The sequence below is a fragment of the Tachypleus tridentatus genome, unplaced genomic scaffold (genome assembly GCF_004210375.1).
Source record: "Tachypleus tridentatus isolate NWPU-2018 unplaced genomic scaffold, ASM421037v1 Hic_cluster_2, whole genome shotgun sequence".
Taxonomy (NCBI): Eukaryota; Metazoa; Arthropoda; class Merostomata; order Xiphosura; family Limulidae; genus Tachypleus; species Tachypleus tridentatus.
This window is the reverse complement of record NW_027467782.1, coordinates 27071825-27092744: the sequence shown is the minus strand read 5'-3', so window position 1 is coordinate 27092744 and position 20920 is coordinate 27071825. Positions and strand designations below refer to the sequence as shown.

General features: G+C 31.4%; 1 protein-coding gene across 24 annotated transcripts in view; it reads left to right on the top strand.

The window, feature by feature from the left end:
- LOC143242466 (protein AKTIP homolog) overlaps positions 1 to 20685 on the top strand; it is a 31608-nt gene extending 10923 nt beyond the window's left edge. For 5 of the 24 annotated variants that reach the window (XR_013022782.1, XR_013022783.1, XR_013022785.1 and 2 more), the window contains 5 exons: positions 2106 to 2170; positions 5676 to 5776; positions 9796 to 9884; positions 14128 to 16126; positions 19776 to 20685. Coding sequence is in view for 6 of the 24 variants with exons in the window: in XM_076485882.1 (XP_076341997.1) it covers positions 2106 to 2170; positions 5676 to 5776; positions 7377 to 7538 (328 nt within the window). In the remaining 18 variants the exon portion in view is untranslated. The other 19 variants (XR_013022788.1, XR_013022791.1, XR_013022792.1 and 16 more) reach the window with 16 other exon arrangements.
- The last annotated feature ends 235 nt before the right edge of the window (positions 20686 to 20920 follow it).

Genomic DNA, 20920 nt, shown 5'->3' with positions numbered 1-20920 from the left:
AATGAGCTTGCAGACACTGCAGCTAAATCTGTCTGCTCTGGCACTATCACTGCTGTACCTTTTCTATACATGGACTATGGTCCTATATTCAAGGCTCAGCTCCATGGTTTATAATTGGTTTGCCTATTGCACTGTTTCCAGAACACTGTTTCTCAGGATTTTCTGACACGTATTACTCACCAGACTACTAAAGGAGCTTGAGAACCCCCAGTTTTGAGTTGCTGGGGTGATGGACATCGTTTTTTTTTTTTTTTTCATCTAGGGTGTTTGAGTGTGTTTCTCCAGTCTTGGAGAAGAGGGTGAAGTTGGGGCCCTTCTTTTTGGGTCTCTGGATGTTTTTCCCAGATGTTAGTAGGAGTGACACCTTCTTGCTTTTGAGCCTACTTGTAATTTCAGCTGAAGTTTGACATGATGTTATCCAGTTGAGGATTGTGTGGCTCTTCTTTTTGATCAGTGTTGGTTTTGTACAATGTTCACGAAAGGAGGTCAGCTATCTCCTCAAAATTCCAAATGCAAAATGGTTTCATCCTAGGCCATTGGTTGAGTGCAGGTTCTACGTCTTCTCCATAATTCTGGGTCAAGTGAAATACTCCTTCTCCATATGGTTGAGGAGTAAGGATGAGTGTTCATAATTCCAGACTGGATGAGTTCTGTTCCTTTGGTTGAGTATGGTGTACACAATCCCATCATTCTGTGCCTAGTGTGTTGCCTTTTGGACTTTTTCAAGTGGAGGAGAAAGTTTGTCTATTTAGGTACTGTTTACATTTTCATCATGATGATTCCAGTGTGGTGAAGTGTATCATACTCTGGCTACAGGTTGGAATACAATCAAAACTAAGTGTGTGTGTGTGTGTCTATATATGTACCACTAACGTGTACATCAGTAGCCAATTTTTTTTTACCATCAAAACGTGGTACATAGGTGCCACAACTCTTTTAGTTCCAATCCCAAGTTGTGGAATTTCAGCAGTCTGGTCAGGTCTGATCTCAACTGACACTTACTCGTGTTCTATTCCACCTTTGATGTCAGAGCAAAGTTACAGGTGAAGAACATATCTGTTCTGGATGTAGTGCAGTTCTCCCACTCTTATACCAATTTTTATTGTGGTACACTCTTGTTCTGTACAGATGTTTTCTGTATGGATAATGCCTACACCAGCCTCAATGTAGAATTTTAGCCATACATAAGTGGATGCTTAGTATGTTTTGAAAGCTAACATTTTCTTACACTGAAAATATATTTTTAATAACACTTTCCTCTGCTGACACTATTCCATCCTACCTCCCCACTAAAAGCCATTTTATGTCTTGAATAAGGTGTTCATATATTGTACCTAAATAGAAGAAGTTTGAAAATTTGAATTCACCTAAAGCATTTGAGTGGGGTATAAAAGGCTAGAGCAAATTTTTTTAATATTAAGCTAAGATGGGCAAACAGTGGAAATGCTGGAGACTGAGAAATATGGATATTATCAGAGGAGGTATTATTAGAAATACATTTTCAGCTTAGGAAAATGTCATCTTTCAAACCACTTACTCATTAATTTTATTTACTAAGTAAAGAACTTCTGTATGTCCTATAAAGAATGTTCTATATAACATATATCAGTAAATGTCAATATGCATGTGTATCTATTCCTTTTAGATTTCCATATTTTTTGATCAGTCAGCACCAAACTTAGCACAGTGACTTGAGGAAGGTCATGGGAGAGGGTTAGTCCCCTTTTCTAAATTTGGAAAAACTATCAATGTTGAGTATCCTTCAGCATTAGAATGACCATGTCACCACTGATATAATTTTTATAAATGGTATCTTTCTTTTCAGTATTGGTACTGTTACATATTGTTATTGCATTTTTAATGTTATTATGTTTAAGAAAGAAAAATAAGGCACAATTTTCAATCTTTTGGTAGATACGAGTTTTTGTTTCATTCATTTAATGAACAGGTACAGTGGCTATATACATATGCACACCTGAAAGACATAAAGTGGTTGAATTTCAAGAGATTATGCACATTTCAAAATAATTCAACCAAATTATATTAAAAATATTATTCAAGTGGTAATGCAATAATATTAATGTAACTTTTCCCTTTTCTTACAGTGTGATGCTTCAGAGACGAAGGTTACCTGGGGTATATGTTGTTCCATCAGCTGGTTCACCACTGAGTAAGTTAGCCTCTGTATTTTAAACATCACTTTTACTTTAATACAAATGTAGTATATCATTTTTAACATAGGAAATTGTGGTGTTTGAGCAGATTTGTTTGAGTTTATTGTGATAAAATTATCACTATTTATTTCAGAAGTTACTACAAAAATGAAATACTAGTTCAAAGCTGTTACAGAAATAGAAAAGCTTTATAAAATATGTCATTGCTTTACCCATGGTTAGTTTTGTGAGAATCAGTGAGTATTTGTAGCATAGCTACAGTTAAACAATGTTAGTTTGTATACTTAGTTGTTCACAAAAATAAAACTTATAATGAAAGTATCTTTTGGGCTTATCTTACATTTTAATTATAAAATTGTACATGTATTTATTTCCATGAAAATGAATAGAATTCTGCATTATTGTATTGAAAACAAAGAACATTTAATTTGTTACATTTACATAAAATTTAAGGACAGCAAGGGACCTGTCAGCTCTTTCAGGCTATCCCATCCATTAAAGTAATTTTAGGTGAAACTACAAGTTTTAAAATACTTGCCAAGTCTTTTCTTAAACTCCATTAAATTTACTACATCTATTACATCTGAAAACAATCCATTCCAAAGGCCAGTTGCTGTATCAGAAAAATAAGAGTGCTTTTACTGAAGATATTCCTACCCAGTGGAAGTGAAGGAAAATATCAGTCTGGGCAAGATTTCAGAGTGCCATTGCTGAGGACTTGTGTACTAAATTAAACACCAAGCCTAATGAAATAACTTTATTACAAATCTGATATAAGATATTTGCAGTTGAACAGTCACACTTGTCCTGCCAAGCATCCAGTTGTTGTTCTGATGAGATGGATCACATCTTCCTAGCCTTTAATGAGCCAGACTTCTCTATCACAGCTTTGGAGTTAATTGGATTAGCTAGTTCATGTTTGATGGAGAGGATGGCTAGGTTATTGAGCATTAATTGACTTATTGTGGATCTCAAGTAAGTCTTAATTTCAGTTTGGAAAAGCTATTTATATGTTGTATTGCTCACACACTTAGTGAAAAGGAATGTCCTCAATATGATGAGAAAGTTAGGGAAAGATTCCTCAAATCTCCACTTACCATATTTAAATATTCCACATGCCTTTTGTCTACTGTTTTGTTTCTGGTGGCTTCATCATAGATTTTGATGTGTCAACAAAGATGATGAAATTCTTTCTGTAGTCCACTGTTGATGATATCATAACATATCTCTATGAGATGGTAAAGGGAGGGAGCATATCTATATATGTAGTTCACAGTCTGCTTGTCCTAACCAACAGTGTGAGATATAAGGAATATGGCTTTTTTAATTCCAACTTAGAGTGGAGAAATCTTGGCTACTTTCTTTGGGTCTGGCTTGTAGTCTTGATAAATTAGGTAACATTTCCACCCATATATGAAGAACATGTCTATTCTGAATGTAGTGCACTAGGGTGTGAATTATCCATTGACTCAGTTATGATCTATACAGATGATGCTTTCATCAGTCCCTTCACTTTATCAATGTCGGATTTTAACTATAAGTGTAAGAGGGGGTGAGTATTTTTTGAAATTAACATTTTGTTAAATTAGGGAATGTATTTCCACTAACACTTACCCCTCTCACACACTCCTCCCTCTCTTCCTCTCCATTGAGAGCCAGTGTTATCCTGGCAGTTGAGTAATAGTTGTAAATGTAAGTAGAGGGTAAGTACTATTGGAAATACTTTTTTGATTTAAGAATATTTTAAGTTTTAAATTATAATTCATTTATAGTTCAATGAAATGCTTAAAATTAAGAAATAGAAATGTGTTTTTTCATTTTAACTCTGTTGAATAATTCATCTCAAAATATCTTCCTTGGATCCTATATATAATTTCATATCTGTTTTCAGTTATAGTTCAATTTAAATGTTTCATTTTCCTTTCCTGTTCCTTACTGTTGATTATATACATCACATGTCAACAGGAATCAGCAGGCAATAGAATGGTATGAACAGCAGAGATTCCTTTATTTTTGACAAAAATAATTTAATACACTATTTTGTACTGTAAGACATGTAGAGCAAGGGCAAAGTTTGGTTATTTTGTAGCAGTTATTAAACCTTTCAAATGTGAATTTTAAAACAGAATACATAATTAACTAAAATATAAAAAATGTACATACAACTTAAGTGTCTCTCTATAACATTTATGTAAGAAACAAATGAAGTGCTGCTGTGAACAAAGTAACCAATACTAGTATAAACAGTTACATTTACTTGAGGACAACAGTTTGGTGCTAATTTCAAATAACTGTTGTTATAGTTTGAGATTAATTGTTTCTAACAGTTGTAAACATGTACATGTTAAAAGTATGTTTAACTTCTAAAAAGTTAACTGTGTAAGGTGGGAGTTGCACCTGTCAGGGCTTGACAGAATGTTGTCTGTGTTTCATCTTTGAAACATACTTTTCAAAAGAGCACATCAACTAAACAGGTGAACTGTGGAAGATGGGGCTTGCACCTGTGAGAGGTAGACAAAATTTAGTCTGTATTTTATCTTTGAAACATACTTTTCAAATGAGTACACAAACTAAATTACTGTCTAGACTTGCAGACACATGACTACCTATTTATGCTTCAAACTATACTTTGCCACATTTAGCATTGCTCATAGTTTGTCACATAATACAAAAGTAAGAAGTTTCATTATTCCTTTCAATATTTCTTTTGAAATAAAGAAACAAAACTAAAATTATGTAAAACATCAAACACTAACACACTTGATGATAATTTCTTCACAATATGATTGTAAAGTTGCTTAAATTTTGAATGTAGCCTAGTGATATGCAGATAGGAGTTTAAAAAAGTGTCATTATGAAAAGGTTTGTCACTATCCAGATTCCCTTTATCTCTCTCCCTCTCTTTTATTCTCCAAGAGAAAGCAAGTACAGAACTTTGTCATTCTGTGGTACTGTACTTACCTCAACATTCTTAATATGGCTAGAAATACCAAAGAATTTAATGTAAGCAGCAAACTTTATTAATGTACCAATAGTAACTCTATTAATACCATTAATACAAATAGTTAAAAAACAGAGGCCCAAATGCTGGGGATTGAGGCTTTCCGCTAGTAACAAGGATCCAGTTTGATGGAACTTTAGTACTAACCATATGCTTTCTTCCATTTAATTAATTATTTTTCCCAATCCATACTGATGAGATTTTCTAAGATAATCTTATTTCATAGCACATTATTAAAAGGTTTTTCCAAAACTATAGTAAACAAGTCCAAATAACAAGTAATGTTTACAGAAAGATAAAGATAACAGATTTATGAAGCAAAATTAAGGTGCTGTAAAAAATTTGACCTCAAAACTTCTAAATGTATATAGTGAGTTATGTATTAGATTGATACTCTCTTTTGTTAAATGAAAATGTATTTTCCAGATTGTTTTGTTCTCAGTTTATTTTCATTGTATGTGTATATATTTTAAGCCTTATTTACTTAAACGTGTTAATAGAATGGTTTGGAGTGCTGTTCATCTGGCAAGGGCATTACCAAGGAGGAGTATTTCGTTTCACTTTGTACATGCCACACAATTATCCTGATGGGGATTGCCCAGTAGGTGATCAACCTTAATTGTTTATTTTGAAATTATTAGCATTATAAAGGTATACAAAAATGTTTTTAAGAAGTTCTTGTGAAATTTATTACAATGATTTCAGAAATATCATAATGTTGTGCATCATTTTTTTTGTGTTATTGGTCATTGTATACTAGAACCTTATCAATCAGAAGTTAGAGTGATAGTTTGTACATTCATTCCAAGGCTGATATATCCTTAATAAGTTCTCAAAGGTATTGTACATGATTTGACATTATTAAGAAAAATGAACTAAGTACATTTAAAAAATAAAAATGCCCAATACCCTACATATGACAACTTTGATAATTGCATTAGGTTTTAGATCCCTACCAAAAGGTACTTTTTTAAAGTATAAATTTATTAATTATTAAAAGATAATGTTTTTAAATACCTGGTCTTAATATGTAAAGTATTTATACAGCTTATGCAACTTAATTGAATTTTAGCATCAACTTTAATCATTAAAATTAGCACAAAATTTATGCTTTTATGAATTTTAAAAAATTCTAAGAAAAATGGCTTATTCTAGCTTTTTCTACTGCATTTAATTCTTATATTATTTTACCTATTAGCATTGTTTCATTTTATATTAATTGCATAATTTATTCTCTAAAAGGAGCATTTTCATAACTTGCAAAGAAGAGAGTTGAAGTGTAATTATGAGAATGATAAATGATAAATAAATTAGAATGTATTTAGAGGTTAACATCTTTGGTTTCAATGAAAATATCTTGTTATAACATAATTCTTTTATACCTTCTTTACATTATTTCCTTGTTTAAAACTACAACAAACTTAAGCACTTGTGTTGCCAAAAGTTTTGTATAAGCTAATGTTGCAAGTGATGTTAATTAACATTAATCAACTTGTAAAAAATTACTGATAAAGCTAAAACACTGGCCAGTTCACATTTTTTCTTGAGAAACTATCTACTCTGTTAACTGCCTTCTATATATGATATATTTTTGAATATTATGCAAACTGTTACATCACATCTTTAGAAATACATATATTATTAAATCTTTTGATCTCAGTGTTATCAAAGTCTGTAGCTTCATCTCGCTAATACTTCAATTTTAACTTTACATTTTGAGCTACAGTATTTTCTTTAAAACCTCTTACAAGTTAGTTAAAGACTTCTGTAAGGCATTAGCTACAAAATTACAACACTGCATAAGTGAGCATAGAAAAAGTTTAACTGTTAAGCCTAATTTGAAATCACTGAACATTTGTAACAAAAGGTTGTGTGTTAGGCATAACTTTTACAGCTTTAAAATTATGTTTTCTTTGTGATTTTAGAGAAAAACATAAATAATGAACATTAGTTATCCTGTAAATATCAGACTGGAAAGGAAATATCGTATTTTTTTTAATACTTTAATAAACTGAACACAAATTAGTCTTCAATTACAAATTTAATCACGATAATGTTTGCCCTCACTTTCTATGACATAACTCCATCTTTTGAGTAAGTTATGGATTCCTTGTGAATAAAATTATTTTGATTTGGATTCAAAAACACAGTCTTAAGTCAGATTTGAGTTCCTCCTTATTTGCATACCTTTTTCCACCTAGGTAATATTGCAAGGATCTGAAAAGATGGTAATCAGATGGAGTAAGATTTGGCAAATAGGATGGATGAGGCACAACTTCCTATTTCAAGGCCTGAAGTTTTTTTTCATAATTTTTTCAGTGTATGATGTTGCATTTTCATGGAAAATTATTACACATTTTTGATTGAATAATGCAGCTCTTTTCTTATCGGTACTTGGTGTAAGCTCTCCGACTGACGACACTATTTTTCAGTCATGATTGTTTCATTTGGATCCAAAACTTCATAATAGATTACACCTCCCAGATTCCACCAAATACAAAGCAAAACCTTTTTTGGGTGTAAACCACTTTTCAGTGTTAGAATAGGTGTCTGACAGAAGTTCAACCATTGTCTCTAATGTTGATTGTGCTCATAAAAAATCTGCTTTCCTTACCACTAATAATTCTTTCTATAAATGGTTCACTATCATCTCTTGTTCTCAAAGATGAACAAATGGTGACCCTCTGAGCACTTTGATTATTCATCAAATAATATGGAACCCATTATCCAAGTTTAAAAACTTTTCCAAGCTTTTGTAGGTGGGTAATGATTGTTGAATGGATCTGTTGAGCCATTTCTTGCATGGTCAGTTTTGAATTTGCTTCAACTATGACTTACAGGGTATCTTTATTGATTGATCTTGGCCGTTTAGAATGTATGGAATTGGTGAGATCAAATTCTCTTGATTGAAGCTTTGTGAACCATTGTTTGACGATTCCTGATATTCAACATATTTTCTTCATAAATTGTACATCTGTTTCTTGATGAAACTTTCAGTGATGTCGAGAAACTTCTTCAAAGAAGAAGTGATGAAACTTTGTAGAATGGACAATAACTGCCTGTTGTGGAGACAAGTGTAGAGGACGACGCTTTGAGAGTCTTTGGCCTTTCGTCTTCAGGTCAGTGTGTGTGTGTTTGTAGGTGTTGTTGGTTTTTATAAAGTTTTGTGGAGAGTGTGTTATGATTTGTTGGATTATAACTGTTTCTGACTGGATGAGAGATTTCCTGTAGATTCAACCAATGACAGCCACAGGTTACTCACCTCTAATCCAGAATCTCTGTTAAGTGAAGGTTTAATAATATTAATATAAAACAGTTTATCATTTCTTGACATACTCATCAACAAACAAACAAGACAAGTAACCACAACTGTGTACAAAAATCCCATCCACACAGACAGATACTTACACTTCCAGTCCTATCATCCAACCTCGATAAAACGTGGTATGATTCAATGCCTAAATAAGAGAGTAGAATGCCAAAAGATCATAGAGAGTTCTAAACAGAATGGTTAAACTTCCTCCTCCATCAAAAACTCTTTGAAGAAGACCATGACAGATAGAAAAGATCAGAAAGTCAGAACCACTACCACCATTTACCTACCATACCAGCAACATTTTAGTGAAAAACTTAAATGCACATTCAAGATATTCAATATAGAAGTCCAGTGGAAATCCTACAGTACCTTTAGGTCCATTCTGATAAAAAAAAACAACAACAAAAAAACAGCAACCTACCAAAGAGAATCTCAAAAATGTCATCTATGAAATTTTGTGTTCCTGCAATGATACATAAATTGGAGAAACTCGTGAGAAGTATAAAAGAACCTAAAGATAGTACAACACTCACGAAAATGCACATTTCAGCCATTGCAGAGCACACTACATCAACTGGACACAGAATAGACTGGGAGAAAACAAGAATCATCAACACAGACAAATTCTGTAAGACAAGAAAAATCAAAGAATCTTTTTATTTTAACACCATTAAACCTTCACTGAACAAAGATTCCAGATTAGAGGTGAGTAACCTGTTGCTGCCATTGGTTGAGTCTACAGGAAGTCTCTCCTCCAATCAGAAACATTGATAATGCAACCAATCATAACACACTCTCCACAACCCACCAGGGCACTATAAAAGACCAACAACACCTACATACACACTGACCTGAAGAAAAACAGGAAGATAACTTTCAAAACATCATCCTTTACACTTGTCTTCACAACAGGCAGTTGCCATCCATTCTACAAAGTTTCATCATGAATATTCTACCTGAACAGTCTATAAACTGTACATGTGTTTCTTGTAGTCTCTGAAGCTTTCAAACCTTTTTTAGTTCATGTAGCATACATGCACCTCTTTGAAACTATTCCTTAGGTTTTTATAGGTTAAAATTTTTTTTCTAAATGTTTATCAATTAACTTAAAGTAAGAAGTAAGGCTTATTAATACATTGTCATTGAGAAAAAGGCAAACATTTCGAAGTTGTTTTCCTCAAAACTCAATCACAACTTTTGGAAAAAAAACTAAAAAAACGTTATTTGCTTTCCAACTTAATATGTACTTATAAATTGAAATTTAAATATATTTTGTATTAAAATTTCATCTTATTTTCTTACAGCTAATAGTTTTTGAACCATCAGTTTTTCATCCTTTAATAAATATTTAAACTGGAGAACTAGATGTAAAGAGAGGATTCCAGAAATGGAGGTCAGTTTAAGATACAGCCATTATTATTGTTTTACAAATTGAAAGTATCTCCATATCAGACACTGAACTGCATTATTTAGATTCAGTTGTTAAGGGAATTAATATATTTGATAAAAGGAATAATTTCACATTTCAAATATATGAGCTTCCTTCACCACATAATGCTATACATTTGTAACGTTTTTGATATTTTAATATCAGTAATATACCATCCTTAACATTTAGTATGAACACATTTGTAATAAAATTGATATTCAGTGGTTTTTAATAATAAAACAGTAATTGAATAGTTTAAATTGTTGTATAATAAGTATAGAACATATTTATATAATTCCAAAATAATAATTCATCTACTTGCACAAGAATGCCATTTCCTTTGCATGTTTGCTTGTGAGATTTGCATGCTACTAGCCTTGTGCTAATTTATACTTAAATTCTCATATTTAACATGAACTGTGCTGGTGCATGATGACATAATCATGCAATGGTAGCCCTCTACCAGTAGCAGGGTAGTGTGATCTCCATTTGTACTAACTTTCTCTATGCACTCGCATTTGTGATAACTTCATTCTTTTCCTTGGCATTGAAGTTTCAAATTTGTGTTTAATTTGATGAGATTTACATTGGTTAATGAAACTTTGGTTTTTGTTTTCTATAGTTTTGTAACAAAAATGTTGATTATTGTCTTGAATTCTCAACTGAATGTAACTGATACTTAATTACTTATTTTATACTCTGGCTTCTGGAGGCTTGTTTATTTTTGAGAATGTTCAACATGCTATGGATTACCACAGGTTTACTGATTCATTTACCCCAGTCCCTTCACCTGATGTTCTTTCTCCCAGTCTGGTATGGCTTATTGTACTTCAAATGCAACCTGATTTGCTTTGAGTAGTGTCTTACCATTTGGAGAATGTCCAGTCTCTTCTGATTTTCATTCTCATGTGTGTTCATTTCCTAATTTTTTAACTGTATCCTGTAATATTCTTTTTCACTTTGTGAACCCAGTTTCTAAACTTTATTTTGTTTTTCCTCCTACCTTTTTATTAAATGTTTTTTTTTCCTATCACACCTAGATGTTTCATCCTGCTTATATTTGTGACACTTTTTTATGTCTTGACTTGCAGATGTTCATCCTTTCTAGATTCTCTGCCTTTTGTTATCTATTTGGTCTGCTTTGTGATCAGGCCACTTGCTTTATATTTGATTCTGTGGTTCCCCATTTTTGCATTTTCATCTTTTTCTCACCACCCCTGTCTTTCCTCCATATATTGTCTGAGGCATTTCACCATGCTTTAGAGAAGTTTTGTGCAGAAATTTTTTTTTTCTCTTTGCCTTTTTAACCTATTCCACTTCTGTTCTATCCCTCCTTAGTTTGTTTCCCTTTGTTAGGACTTGTTGAGTTAAGTTGCATTCCATTTTACAGTACCTTTCTCTTTGTCTGGATTCCTTTCTTCAGGTAGCCATTGTTGATGGTGTTCATTTCTCACTGGAGACCTGGTTTGAAGTTGTATTATTTATATCCTTATTACTTTCTCATGTTTTTTTTCTTAATTTTATTCTTTGATTCCTATTCCATGTTTAATCAATTTATCAAAAAACCTTCTCATTCCAGGTTGTAGAGCTTTTTTTTTCTCCTTCCATTACCTAACAACTGGTGCATTGCTTATCTTGACAGTGTGATTTTATTGTCATGTATGACACTCTAGACACCCAATTGTTTTATCTTACCTCTAGCTGAACTCATTTTCAATAGCCTCTCTTTCCCTATCTTTCTTTGCTCCTTTTCCCACTTTTTTTTTCTATGACTCTGTATGTTCTTTTTACCTGGTCTGTAGTTTCTTTGGTTATCATATCAGATACCATTTCACACATTGCTGTTAATCCATCCTCTCTGTGTTTTCTATTTTTTGTCTATCAGATTTGCATCTTTCAATTCCTTGCTGTTCTCCATGGCACAGCATTAACTATTTTTGTATTCATTTGGCCTAGGACTGTCTTTTTTTTTTCTAGATGATTGACTCTCTGTTGGCCTACTATTGGGTAATATCCTCTTCTCACACTTCAGTTTCTTTCCAGGAAACCACTTAGTTTGGGTGACTTGTCAGGATATCCAAGTCCTTTTTCATGCCCACTCAATATATGGTATTGTTGGTATTTTTTTCATTTTATTCTTTTTGCTTGTGGGTTTTGGGGTATCTGGACACTAGGACTTGCACTTCTCATTGTCATTTTGCATGAGGGTTCTTTTGCTTTTTGGGATTTTAACTTCCTTGAAACCCCTAATTTCATAGAGATTTGCACATGATAATCTCCTCCAATGGATCGTACATATCTGAGGATTTTTTTTCTCAGGTTCCATTGTTCTTTTTGTGAACTTCCCCTCTCACATTCACAAGGAATTGTCATTTTGACTGGACCATTTCCATACTTATGGCCCTTTCTTACCAACTTCTAAACCACATCTATCTCTTCACCAATGCTTTCTTCTTGGATTGAGGTGCATTTCTGTATGACATGATCTCTGGCATTTGGATGCAACATGACTGATCACCTTAACTCGCTGCTCTTTGGAACATTTCCATAACTTTCCTTTTCTGGCTGATCATACAGTCAACAGTCCACTCTGATGCATCAACAGTTATCTTTACACCTACTATTAAGGGAATATATATCCCAGTCCCTTTGTTTTTGGGCATTGGACTGTATCCTTCTGGGCTTATTCCTGTAGGGTTAACTTTTGTTCCTTATTATGTGCCTGGAGCTGTGTATCTTGTGAGAGACAGCCTGTCTCAGCCAGGTTATGTTTCTACCCATGGTGTGATCTCTTCTCTCCCATGGTCTTTTTGAGTTTGTTCTTGCTTGGGTATGCCCCTCATGACACCTTTGCCAGTCCTCTCTCCTCCAGTCTTCATCTGTTTTATTCTTCTGTTCCCCATCCTGTGGCTCTGGCTGTCAAAGTTTTTAGCTAGGATTAGTGTCTTCTGTTGGGAAATATACCTTTTGCCTACAATTCTCTTCCACTAAACCCTTGGGTCTTTAACTTGATACATGAAAGTTCTTCTAAAATCCTACTGTGACCAACTTAATCTTGGTTTTCTCTGCTTCATCACTTGGTATCAACACCTCCTTCGTATACCAAATATCCATTCACTTTTGCTTCAGTATTATGCATCCCTTTTTCATGAAAGAGTATTTCTCTATCATGTATGAAATTTGTATTTTTCATAGTGACAGATTTTCCTATCATGTAACCTTTTCTTGTCAAATACCTATTTCCTTCCAATTTTGTCCATCTCAGTATGACTGTGGTGATATTTTGTTATTGATCCATCTACCATTCCTCTCCTCCTGACTGTTTTATTATGCCCCATCTTTCTGCCTTTTATTAATTGGATGTTCAACCATGGTTTGTCAGTCCGCACCATTGCTGATTATTGGGCAGCACTTTCTGGTGCATTTTACCTTTCCTTCTCCTTTTCACTTGTTTCTGCTCTTTCCCTCTTCACTATCCTCCTTACTTAACTTCCATATGGGCCTGGCATGGTCAGATGGATTAAGGTGTTCAACTCATAATCTGAGGGTCCTGAGTTCAAATCCCAGTCACACCAAACATGCTTGCCCTTTCAGCCATTGTGGCATTATAATTCAACAGTCAATCCCACTATTTGTTAGTAAAGAGTACCCATATGGTACATATGGACATATGATTTTTTAAAAATCATGTTTTCTTCCCTTTTGATGTAATATTTTTCAAAGATTCTGCAGCTCAGTTAAATTTATATTTGTATGTATGTTTGTATATATATTTAATGTGTGTGTGTGTGAATTTCACACATATATCAAGAAAGAAAACGTTCGAATAATGAAGTTTTCTAAAAGATGACATTTTTGTTGAACTATTGAAAACAAAATTACTGAATTCTGAGTTTAGAGTTTTCATGAAGAATTTATGAAATAATTAAAACATTAGAGGTTGTTTATCATATGTTTTATAGATTTTATTCCATGTAAGGAATTTTATTTTTCATAGGCTCCTCTAATTTCAAAACAAGAAATTCAGATTTGGTATATTAAGCTTATTAATTGATACTGTTTTGAGTAAAAGTGTAATTTTTTAACTGTTAAAAGGTAGATAGATTTGTGGAACATATTTATTGAAAACTGATACATCTTACTGGTGAATTTATAAACGTAATTGTTAAAAAAAAACAACTAATACTTTAATCTTTCTATTTTGTAGAAGAAATGTCAATCACATTTGGCAAGTAATTTTGTACGCTCGTTGAATTTTCTATAAAATAGAAAATCAAAATCCACTGAATCCAGAAGCATCAGTTTTGCAAGTAAATGTCCTTTTAACAGAAAATCTTGTTCAAAGAATTCTGCACTTTCACCAAAAAAGGTACAAGCTAATAACTGTATCGTACACATAGTAATAAACATTTATCAGTTAATTTTTGCTTATTTTGACTTCAAGTGGATATTAGTCATTATAACTAATTCAACTTTGGAATACAATACCCAAGTGACCTTTTCTAACTTATGCCATAACTTATGATAAGTGTGTGAACTTTTCATATGTACCTTAATAAATATCTGAAAAAGGACTGAAATTCGTAGTAGTTTAGTTATTATAAGGTAAAATTCCTGTTATAAAAAATTCTAGAGAACTTAATCTAATATGAAATGCAAATGATTAGTTATTTAGTCTTACTTCTTAAATTCCTGAGGGACTAGGTAATGAATGCAGTGTTTAAAAATGTAATAGACCAAACTCTAATGTTTTATGACATGTTTAATTATAAACTGATAAATTTATTGTAACATACAGTTGCTTTTTGTTTACCAATTGTATGTTTATCCTTACAGGTTTGCATTGTATTAATTTCTGAATGTAAAACTTTGAAAGTTTCATGGTTTAAAGATAAATAACACTGTAAAATAAAATGAGAGAAGTTTTAAAAAGTTAAGAAGCCTACAGCTCTTAAGATTAATAATTGTTGTGGACCAGAATCAACTAAGTAATTCTCTTTTAAAATAAATATAATTTTTTTTTCATTATATTACTCAAATTTTAACTTTTAATATGGTTTATTGTGATACAGTTAATTGTAAAATAAAGAAAATAAGAGAGAGAGAGAGAGAGTTTGAATGAAACCCGTTTGTTTGTTTGGGAAGTTCTAGATATTATGTGAAAGAAATATTATTAATATTAATAGTAATTTTATTTTTACCACGAAAATCACCTATTACATAGAATATCTCAGTAAAAGTTTTGTAAATTTTGACTCTTTGTGTATATAAAAGACTGGTAATGCTCACAAAGAAATTTATCAAATTTCATGAAGGTAACCTGGCACATTCACTTATAATACTTACAGTTTCATAGTTACATGGTGTTTATAAGATCAATCAAAAGGAACAGTCTGTATACAGAGAGTTAAACCTTGAGCCATGTATTTTTAATAACGTTATGTGATTAAAACCACTTAAATCTAGCTACATCACAATTGTTTCTATGCCATGAACATTCTCTATTTCAACAAAACATTTCTAATACTTCTAGTAAGCTTTGTTCTAAGACTGGCATTCTACTTTGTTCTAGCTTTTCCTCTATCAGACCTTGTTTTTGTTTTTTTTCCTGTATATTTTTTATTTATTATTATAAAAGTAACTAAAATGTAAGTATTGACAAATTAAAATAAATAGTAATAATAATAATAATAATAATTGTTTATGAGGTATGCTCTTGAATAGTTCTGTGTTATGTAATTCAGTACTGTGAAGTGGGATACACATTCCCCATGTGAATTGCAATTTATATGCTATAAATATTAGTCAGACAGGTTTGAAGGGCTATAGAATAATTTAATTTTGTGTGTATATTAGTTTGTTATAACTTAGAAAACAAGCTGAAACAAAAATAAACAAAAATGCTGCACTAATTGAAAAGATCCCAGAGAACAAGCTATAATATGGGATTATAAGATGTGCCCTAGTTTTTAGAGGTGACTGTAGAAGTAGGACCCACAATGTGGTGGGGATACACTGTATATTAGTCTTAACCTCCAGTCTCGCAATAGATATAGAAATTATGAGAACGAGATGTGGGTGCTCAAGCCCACAATGCCCCTCATCTTTATCACCATTCACTACCTGCAGACAAAATGTGGAAAGGTGACTGCTCTCCCAAGTAAAGAAGAAAATGAATTGAAGTAATGCAAGAAAAGGAAAATAAGGTACGACCATTTGGGATAAGTTGAAAACTTGCCTTTTGAAGTTAGCATTCCAGCTCCCAGTATGATAGAAAGGCACTAATTGACAACACAGTAAACAAACTATACCAGCATGTGTATGTTTATGTATATATATCTATATATTTAAGCTGCTTAGTTGGGATAAACATTTCTAATTTTGTGTTCTAATTTGCAGTCATTTCAGAGAGAAAATTGGAGAAATTTATAATTATTTTCTAATTTTATAATGGTTACAAGGTTGGTCAAATAAACTGACCTCATAATGTCTCACAGAGTTAAATATCATCCCTCAAAAGTAATATAAAATTGTCTTTTATATAAAAGTGTTTTCATACTCCTTGAGTGATGCACATGTTTTGGAGACAAACAAGCGAGTTGTTGCTATAATTTGTCCATTAACAACTTATTATAACAACAGTTGGACCAAAACAAATAATAAAGGAAATCATGTTGTCACTTTTATCTAATGATACCTTAAAAAAAGAAGATATTTTGTTCATTAGAAAAGCCTTTCATTTTTTACCCTCTTGTATACTGTCCAACTTTAGTACTTGGTAAGGATAAACAACATGAAATGAAGCATTGGGATAAGTCAGCTTTTTTGTCAGTTGTGTTTATCATCTGGACATTAATTGTTTTGGTTGTCTAAGATCTATGGTCAACATCAGGAAACTTAAACTTGTATACTGTTGCAAATTATTGGTTATTTTAGCCTAGAAAATATAATTTCTATGTCTCGAAAAAAAATATTTGAGACATATTTACAGTGTTGGTAGTGTATTTCACAAATTTTGTGAGTTACACTTGTTATGGTCTACTCTACTCAAACATTTACTTTCTGTATAACAGATATGTTCTAACAGCCTTAATCACATTTTCTCATATTAAACAATCATTTATAGTAAGGAAAGTTAAAGCATACATTCAAACTGTACCCCTGTCAATGTGCTGCTCCTGCAGCTTATTTTTACTTGAGGTGTTTTGGAACTTGAATGTAGATTGCCACAGTTTCTTTACATTTTAAAGATCTGATATCTATATTCCACACCACAATTGTTGTTTATTAATGAATATACATTTTCTATAGGTTATATTTATTTACTGTGATATGACTTCAAACATGTTTTAATCAGTTTCATTTTTCAGCATTGAAATCTTTGCATTAATTAGAATTAACCTATAAGTAAAGGAAAGTTTGTTAATGAATAGGTTTCAAAATTGAATAAGCATAATAGTACAGTTTGTTTATTATTACTTCTTCTACAAAGAAAATGTAATTTTTATAAAAAACTATTTGAAATCAAATGAATTTAATTGTTTTTTTATGAATAATTACTTCTATGAATTTCCGAAGTTTTAAGTTTAAAGTTAGCTTTTATCTTAATAGTAATGATCTTACACAGGTGTAAGTTAAATGTGTATTTAATTTATAAATTAATAGTTAAGAATATGTGAATTTCACTACTAGGTAGTTGTCTATTCATATAAAATAAAACTAGTTTGACAAAATGTAATATTTTAATAACTTTGTGATAACTGGAGTTGAAGATAAGCAGCAACTAATGGTTGCTAAATGGAAGATGGGTTATGCATTCCTCAAATTGTAAGCTTCCAAATTTTGATTAATACAAATAGTAATTATTTTAATACCCTTTGTAAGTAGTATTGATGTTTCCATTATTTTTGAACTTGTTATTTTGCAGTACTGTTGGATACTTCTTTGAATTTTATGTAACAAAATTAGTTTAAGACTTATCAATAATCATAAGAAAATATTTTTAACTGTAGATATGAGAGAGACCTAGAATTGTTCAAGGTCAAAGTGGCTGAGAGTATTAACTTTTGTAATGAAAAGCTGCATGATACCTCAACTCAAGATCCACATGCTCTCCACTTCAGTCTGTGGGAACCGACTATACATGAGAATGTTAGGAAGAAATTATTATCTGGAAATGTGTGTTACTTTTTGTATTTTACTGAACTTATTCCTCCCAGTTATTGCTCAACTTGCTCGTACCAGGATAAGAGTTTTAATGTATGATTTAATTATTGTTGCTATAAATGAAAATGCAAAAATATGTGGAAACACAACAACAACAAACAATTCTTATGTACCTCAAAGTTCATATTTATACATTTATAAATTTTAAAATGTATAAATCAAGTAAATAATTATTTTTCTTCTAATATTCTCCTACAAATGAGGCCCAGTATGGTCAGGTGATTGGGGCATGTGACTTAAAATCTGAGGGTCACAGGTTTGACTCCCTGTCCCACCAAACATTCTTGCCTTTTCAGCCATAAGTGCATTATTATGTGAAAATAGAAAAAGTTAGAAAATAGTTTAGAAAGAGTTTTGAAATGTAGTTTGAGTGGTGTTTACTAGCTTAATTACTTTACAAATAACTCATGTTTTATCACAGTTTATAAACACTAATTTGTACTCTACATCTTAGGAAGTACAATAAGTTATGTTTCTAAATGAATAAATTATCAAATTTTACAAGTCTGGTTTGCAAAATAAATGGACTAAAAGATTTGGGCTGGATCTAAATTCAGTTTTGGTCATTTTGACACATTGTGGTCACCATGTAACCATCAAAATATATAACTCTGAATAAACTCGGTATACCTTCACAATTTTGAAAGCATTAATTAAACGTTACAAGTATTTTGCACACCAAAAATCTGATTTTATTATGAGATATTTTCACTGAAGAGTTATTTATGAATTTCCAAATATTTCTGGGTCAATCTGAATGCAACACTCCAACCAGCCTTAAAGAATAAGACAAAATAATATATATGAAAACAATAAAGTTAGTACTTGTATCTTTAGTTGGGCTGCCAACAGGTGAAGCACTCTAAACCATTTTTGTTTTGAGTGAGACAATGTTTATCTTCAAAAATTTGTACTTATTTCAAATATACATGTTTTTTTACAATATAAATAGTTATCATTCACTGTAGTAGGAGGTCTTATAATTACTGTAATTTTATCTTTCTAATGAATCTGTAAATAAGTTAGACATTTATCTGAATTATCTAATTGTGAAATAACCAACATAAAGTTCCTTGTAAAGGGAATTCTTCTTTTTCTGTTGGTTAGAAATAATCCAACAACAATTTCAAAAAGAATTATTGACTTTTTTTAAAATAATTATGTAAGAGGGGATGTGTCATGTAGGTTGGACATTTTCTATGTAAGAAAAGCAAGAAGACTGGAGGTTTACATTCTGACTTGTCAGTATCTATAATATGTTTTTGTAATTTAGCCTTGTTCAACTATGATATATTTAGTGTGTGTGTGTTGGAAAAACACCTCATTAAAAATCTGATTTCTTTTCTGTTCAAAGTACTTTATATATAAAAGCTTACAACATATCATGAAGATACAATTACTAAATTAAAAGTTTTCTATACTTCATTGGTTACAAGGTCAGTCAAAGTGACCAAGCACTTATTGTGTGGTAACATGCATTGATATTAAAGTAGTTTAATTAACAATTTTGAACACAACCTGTATAAATTATTGTGACATGCATACTTTGGCACGTATATCTATACACAAGTTACCTATCTTATCTAAATGTTATACAGAAATATTAAGATGCGACTTTTTCTGTTTTAGAAAGAAGATAACGATACTAAAGTCTCCACACCTTCTGGCTTATCCTGGATACAAAAAGGAACTTTGAAGATATTCTCAAAAACCATCTTAAATACCCAAATGTGATTAACGTTCCTTTTGAATAATAGTATTTTATGATATTTGATTGAAATATCCTTTTACCACATAAATAAACACTGACATGATTTTATTTAATTTTTAAGACATAGTTTGTTTTTCCAGTGCTATGTTTACCCTTCACAACACATTCAGATTCTGAAAGTAGTGATTATAAAGTTCAGTTTGAAATATATGTATGTATGTATGTGTTTCATTGTAATGGATAACAAAAATTAAATTGGTTATACTGTTCAGATTGATTTTTTTAAACAATAAAGCCTCTAATTTATAACAATAAACTTGAATTCCATGTTTGTTTTTCATTCTCATGCAGTTGTCAATAACAGTGTATGAAATAAAGCATAGGGGCAAGTCAACCTTCTGCCAGTTACGTTAGCCCCTGTGTATATTGTCTGAACACTAATTACTTTTGTTATCTAAAGTCTATGATCAACATCACCAAACTTAAACTTATGTACTGTTGCAAATTATCAGTTATTTTAGCCTAGAAAATATAATTCCTATATTTTGAAAAAAAATACATAAGACATATTTGCAGTGTTGGTAGTGTATTTTGTGAAATTTGAGTAAATTTTGTTATAGTCTACTGTACTCAAACATTTACTTGCTGTGTAACTGATTTGTGCTAACAGTTTTGTGATTTATATTCTATAACAGTGAAATAAAATTCTGTGTAATTTTAAGATGCTGATTTTTCAATGTAATCAAAACTTAACGCTCAGTAATACTGAAATTGTAGTGCATATAAATATTTGTAAGATAATAAATATTTTTTGTTTACACCACGAAATTATTGTAAAAAACATTTTAAGAAATGTAACAATTTTATGAGCTTTTGTGCTTAGTTTTCCTAATGTTACTTACAAGGTTCTTGCATACAAAAAACAACAAAACTTCATATAACAAAAGATATAAACCAAGTCTCAACTACAACTATAGTCAAGATAAGATTGAAATAAAGACACAAAACTGTACTCAAAATACTACTGGTTTCAGCATGAATAATTGATTCAAAAGGATACATG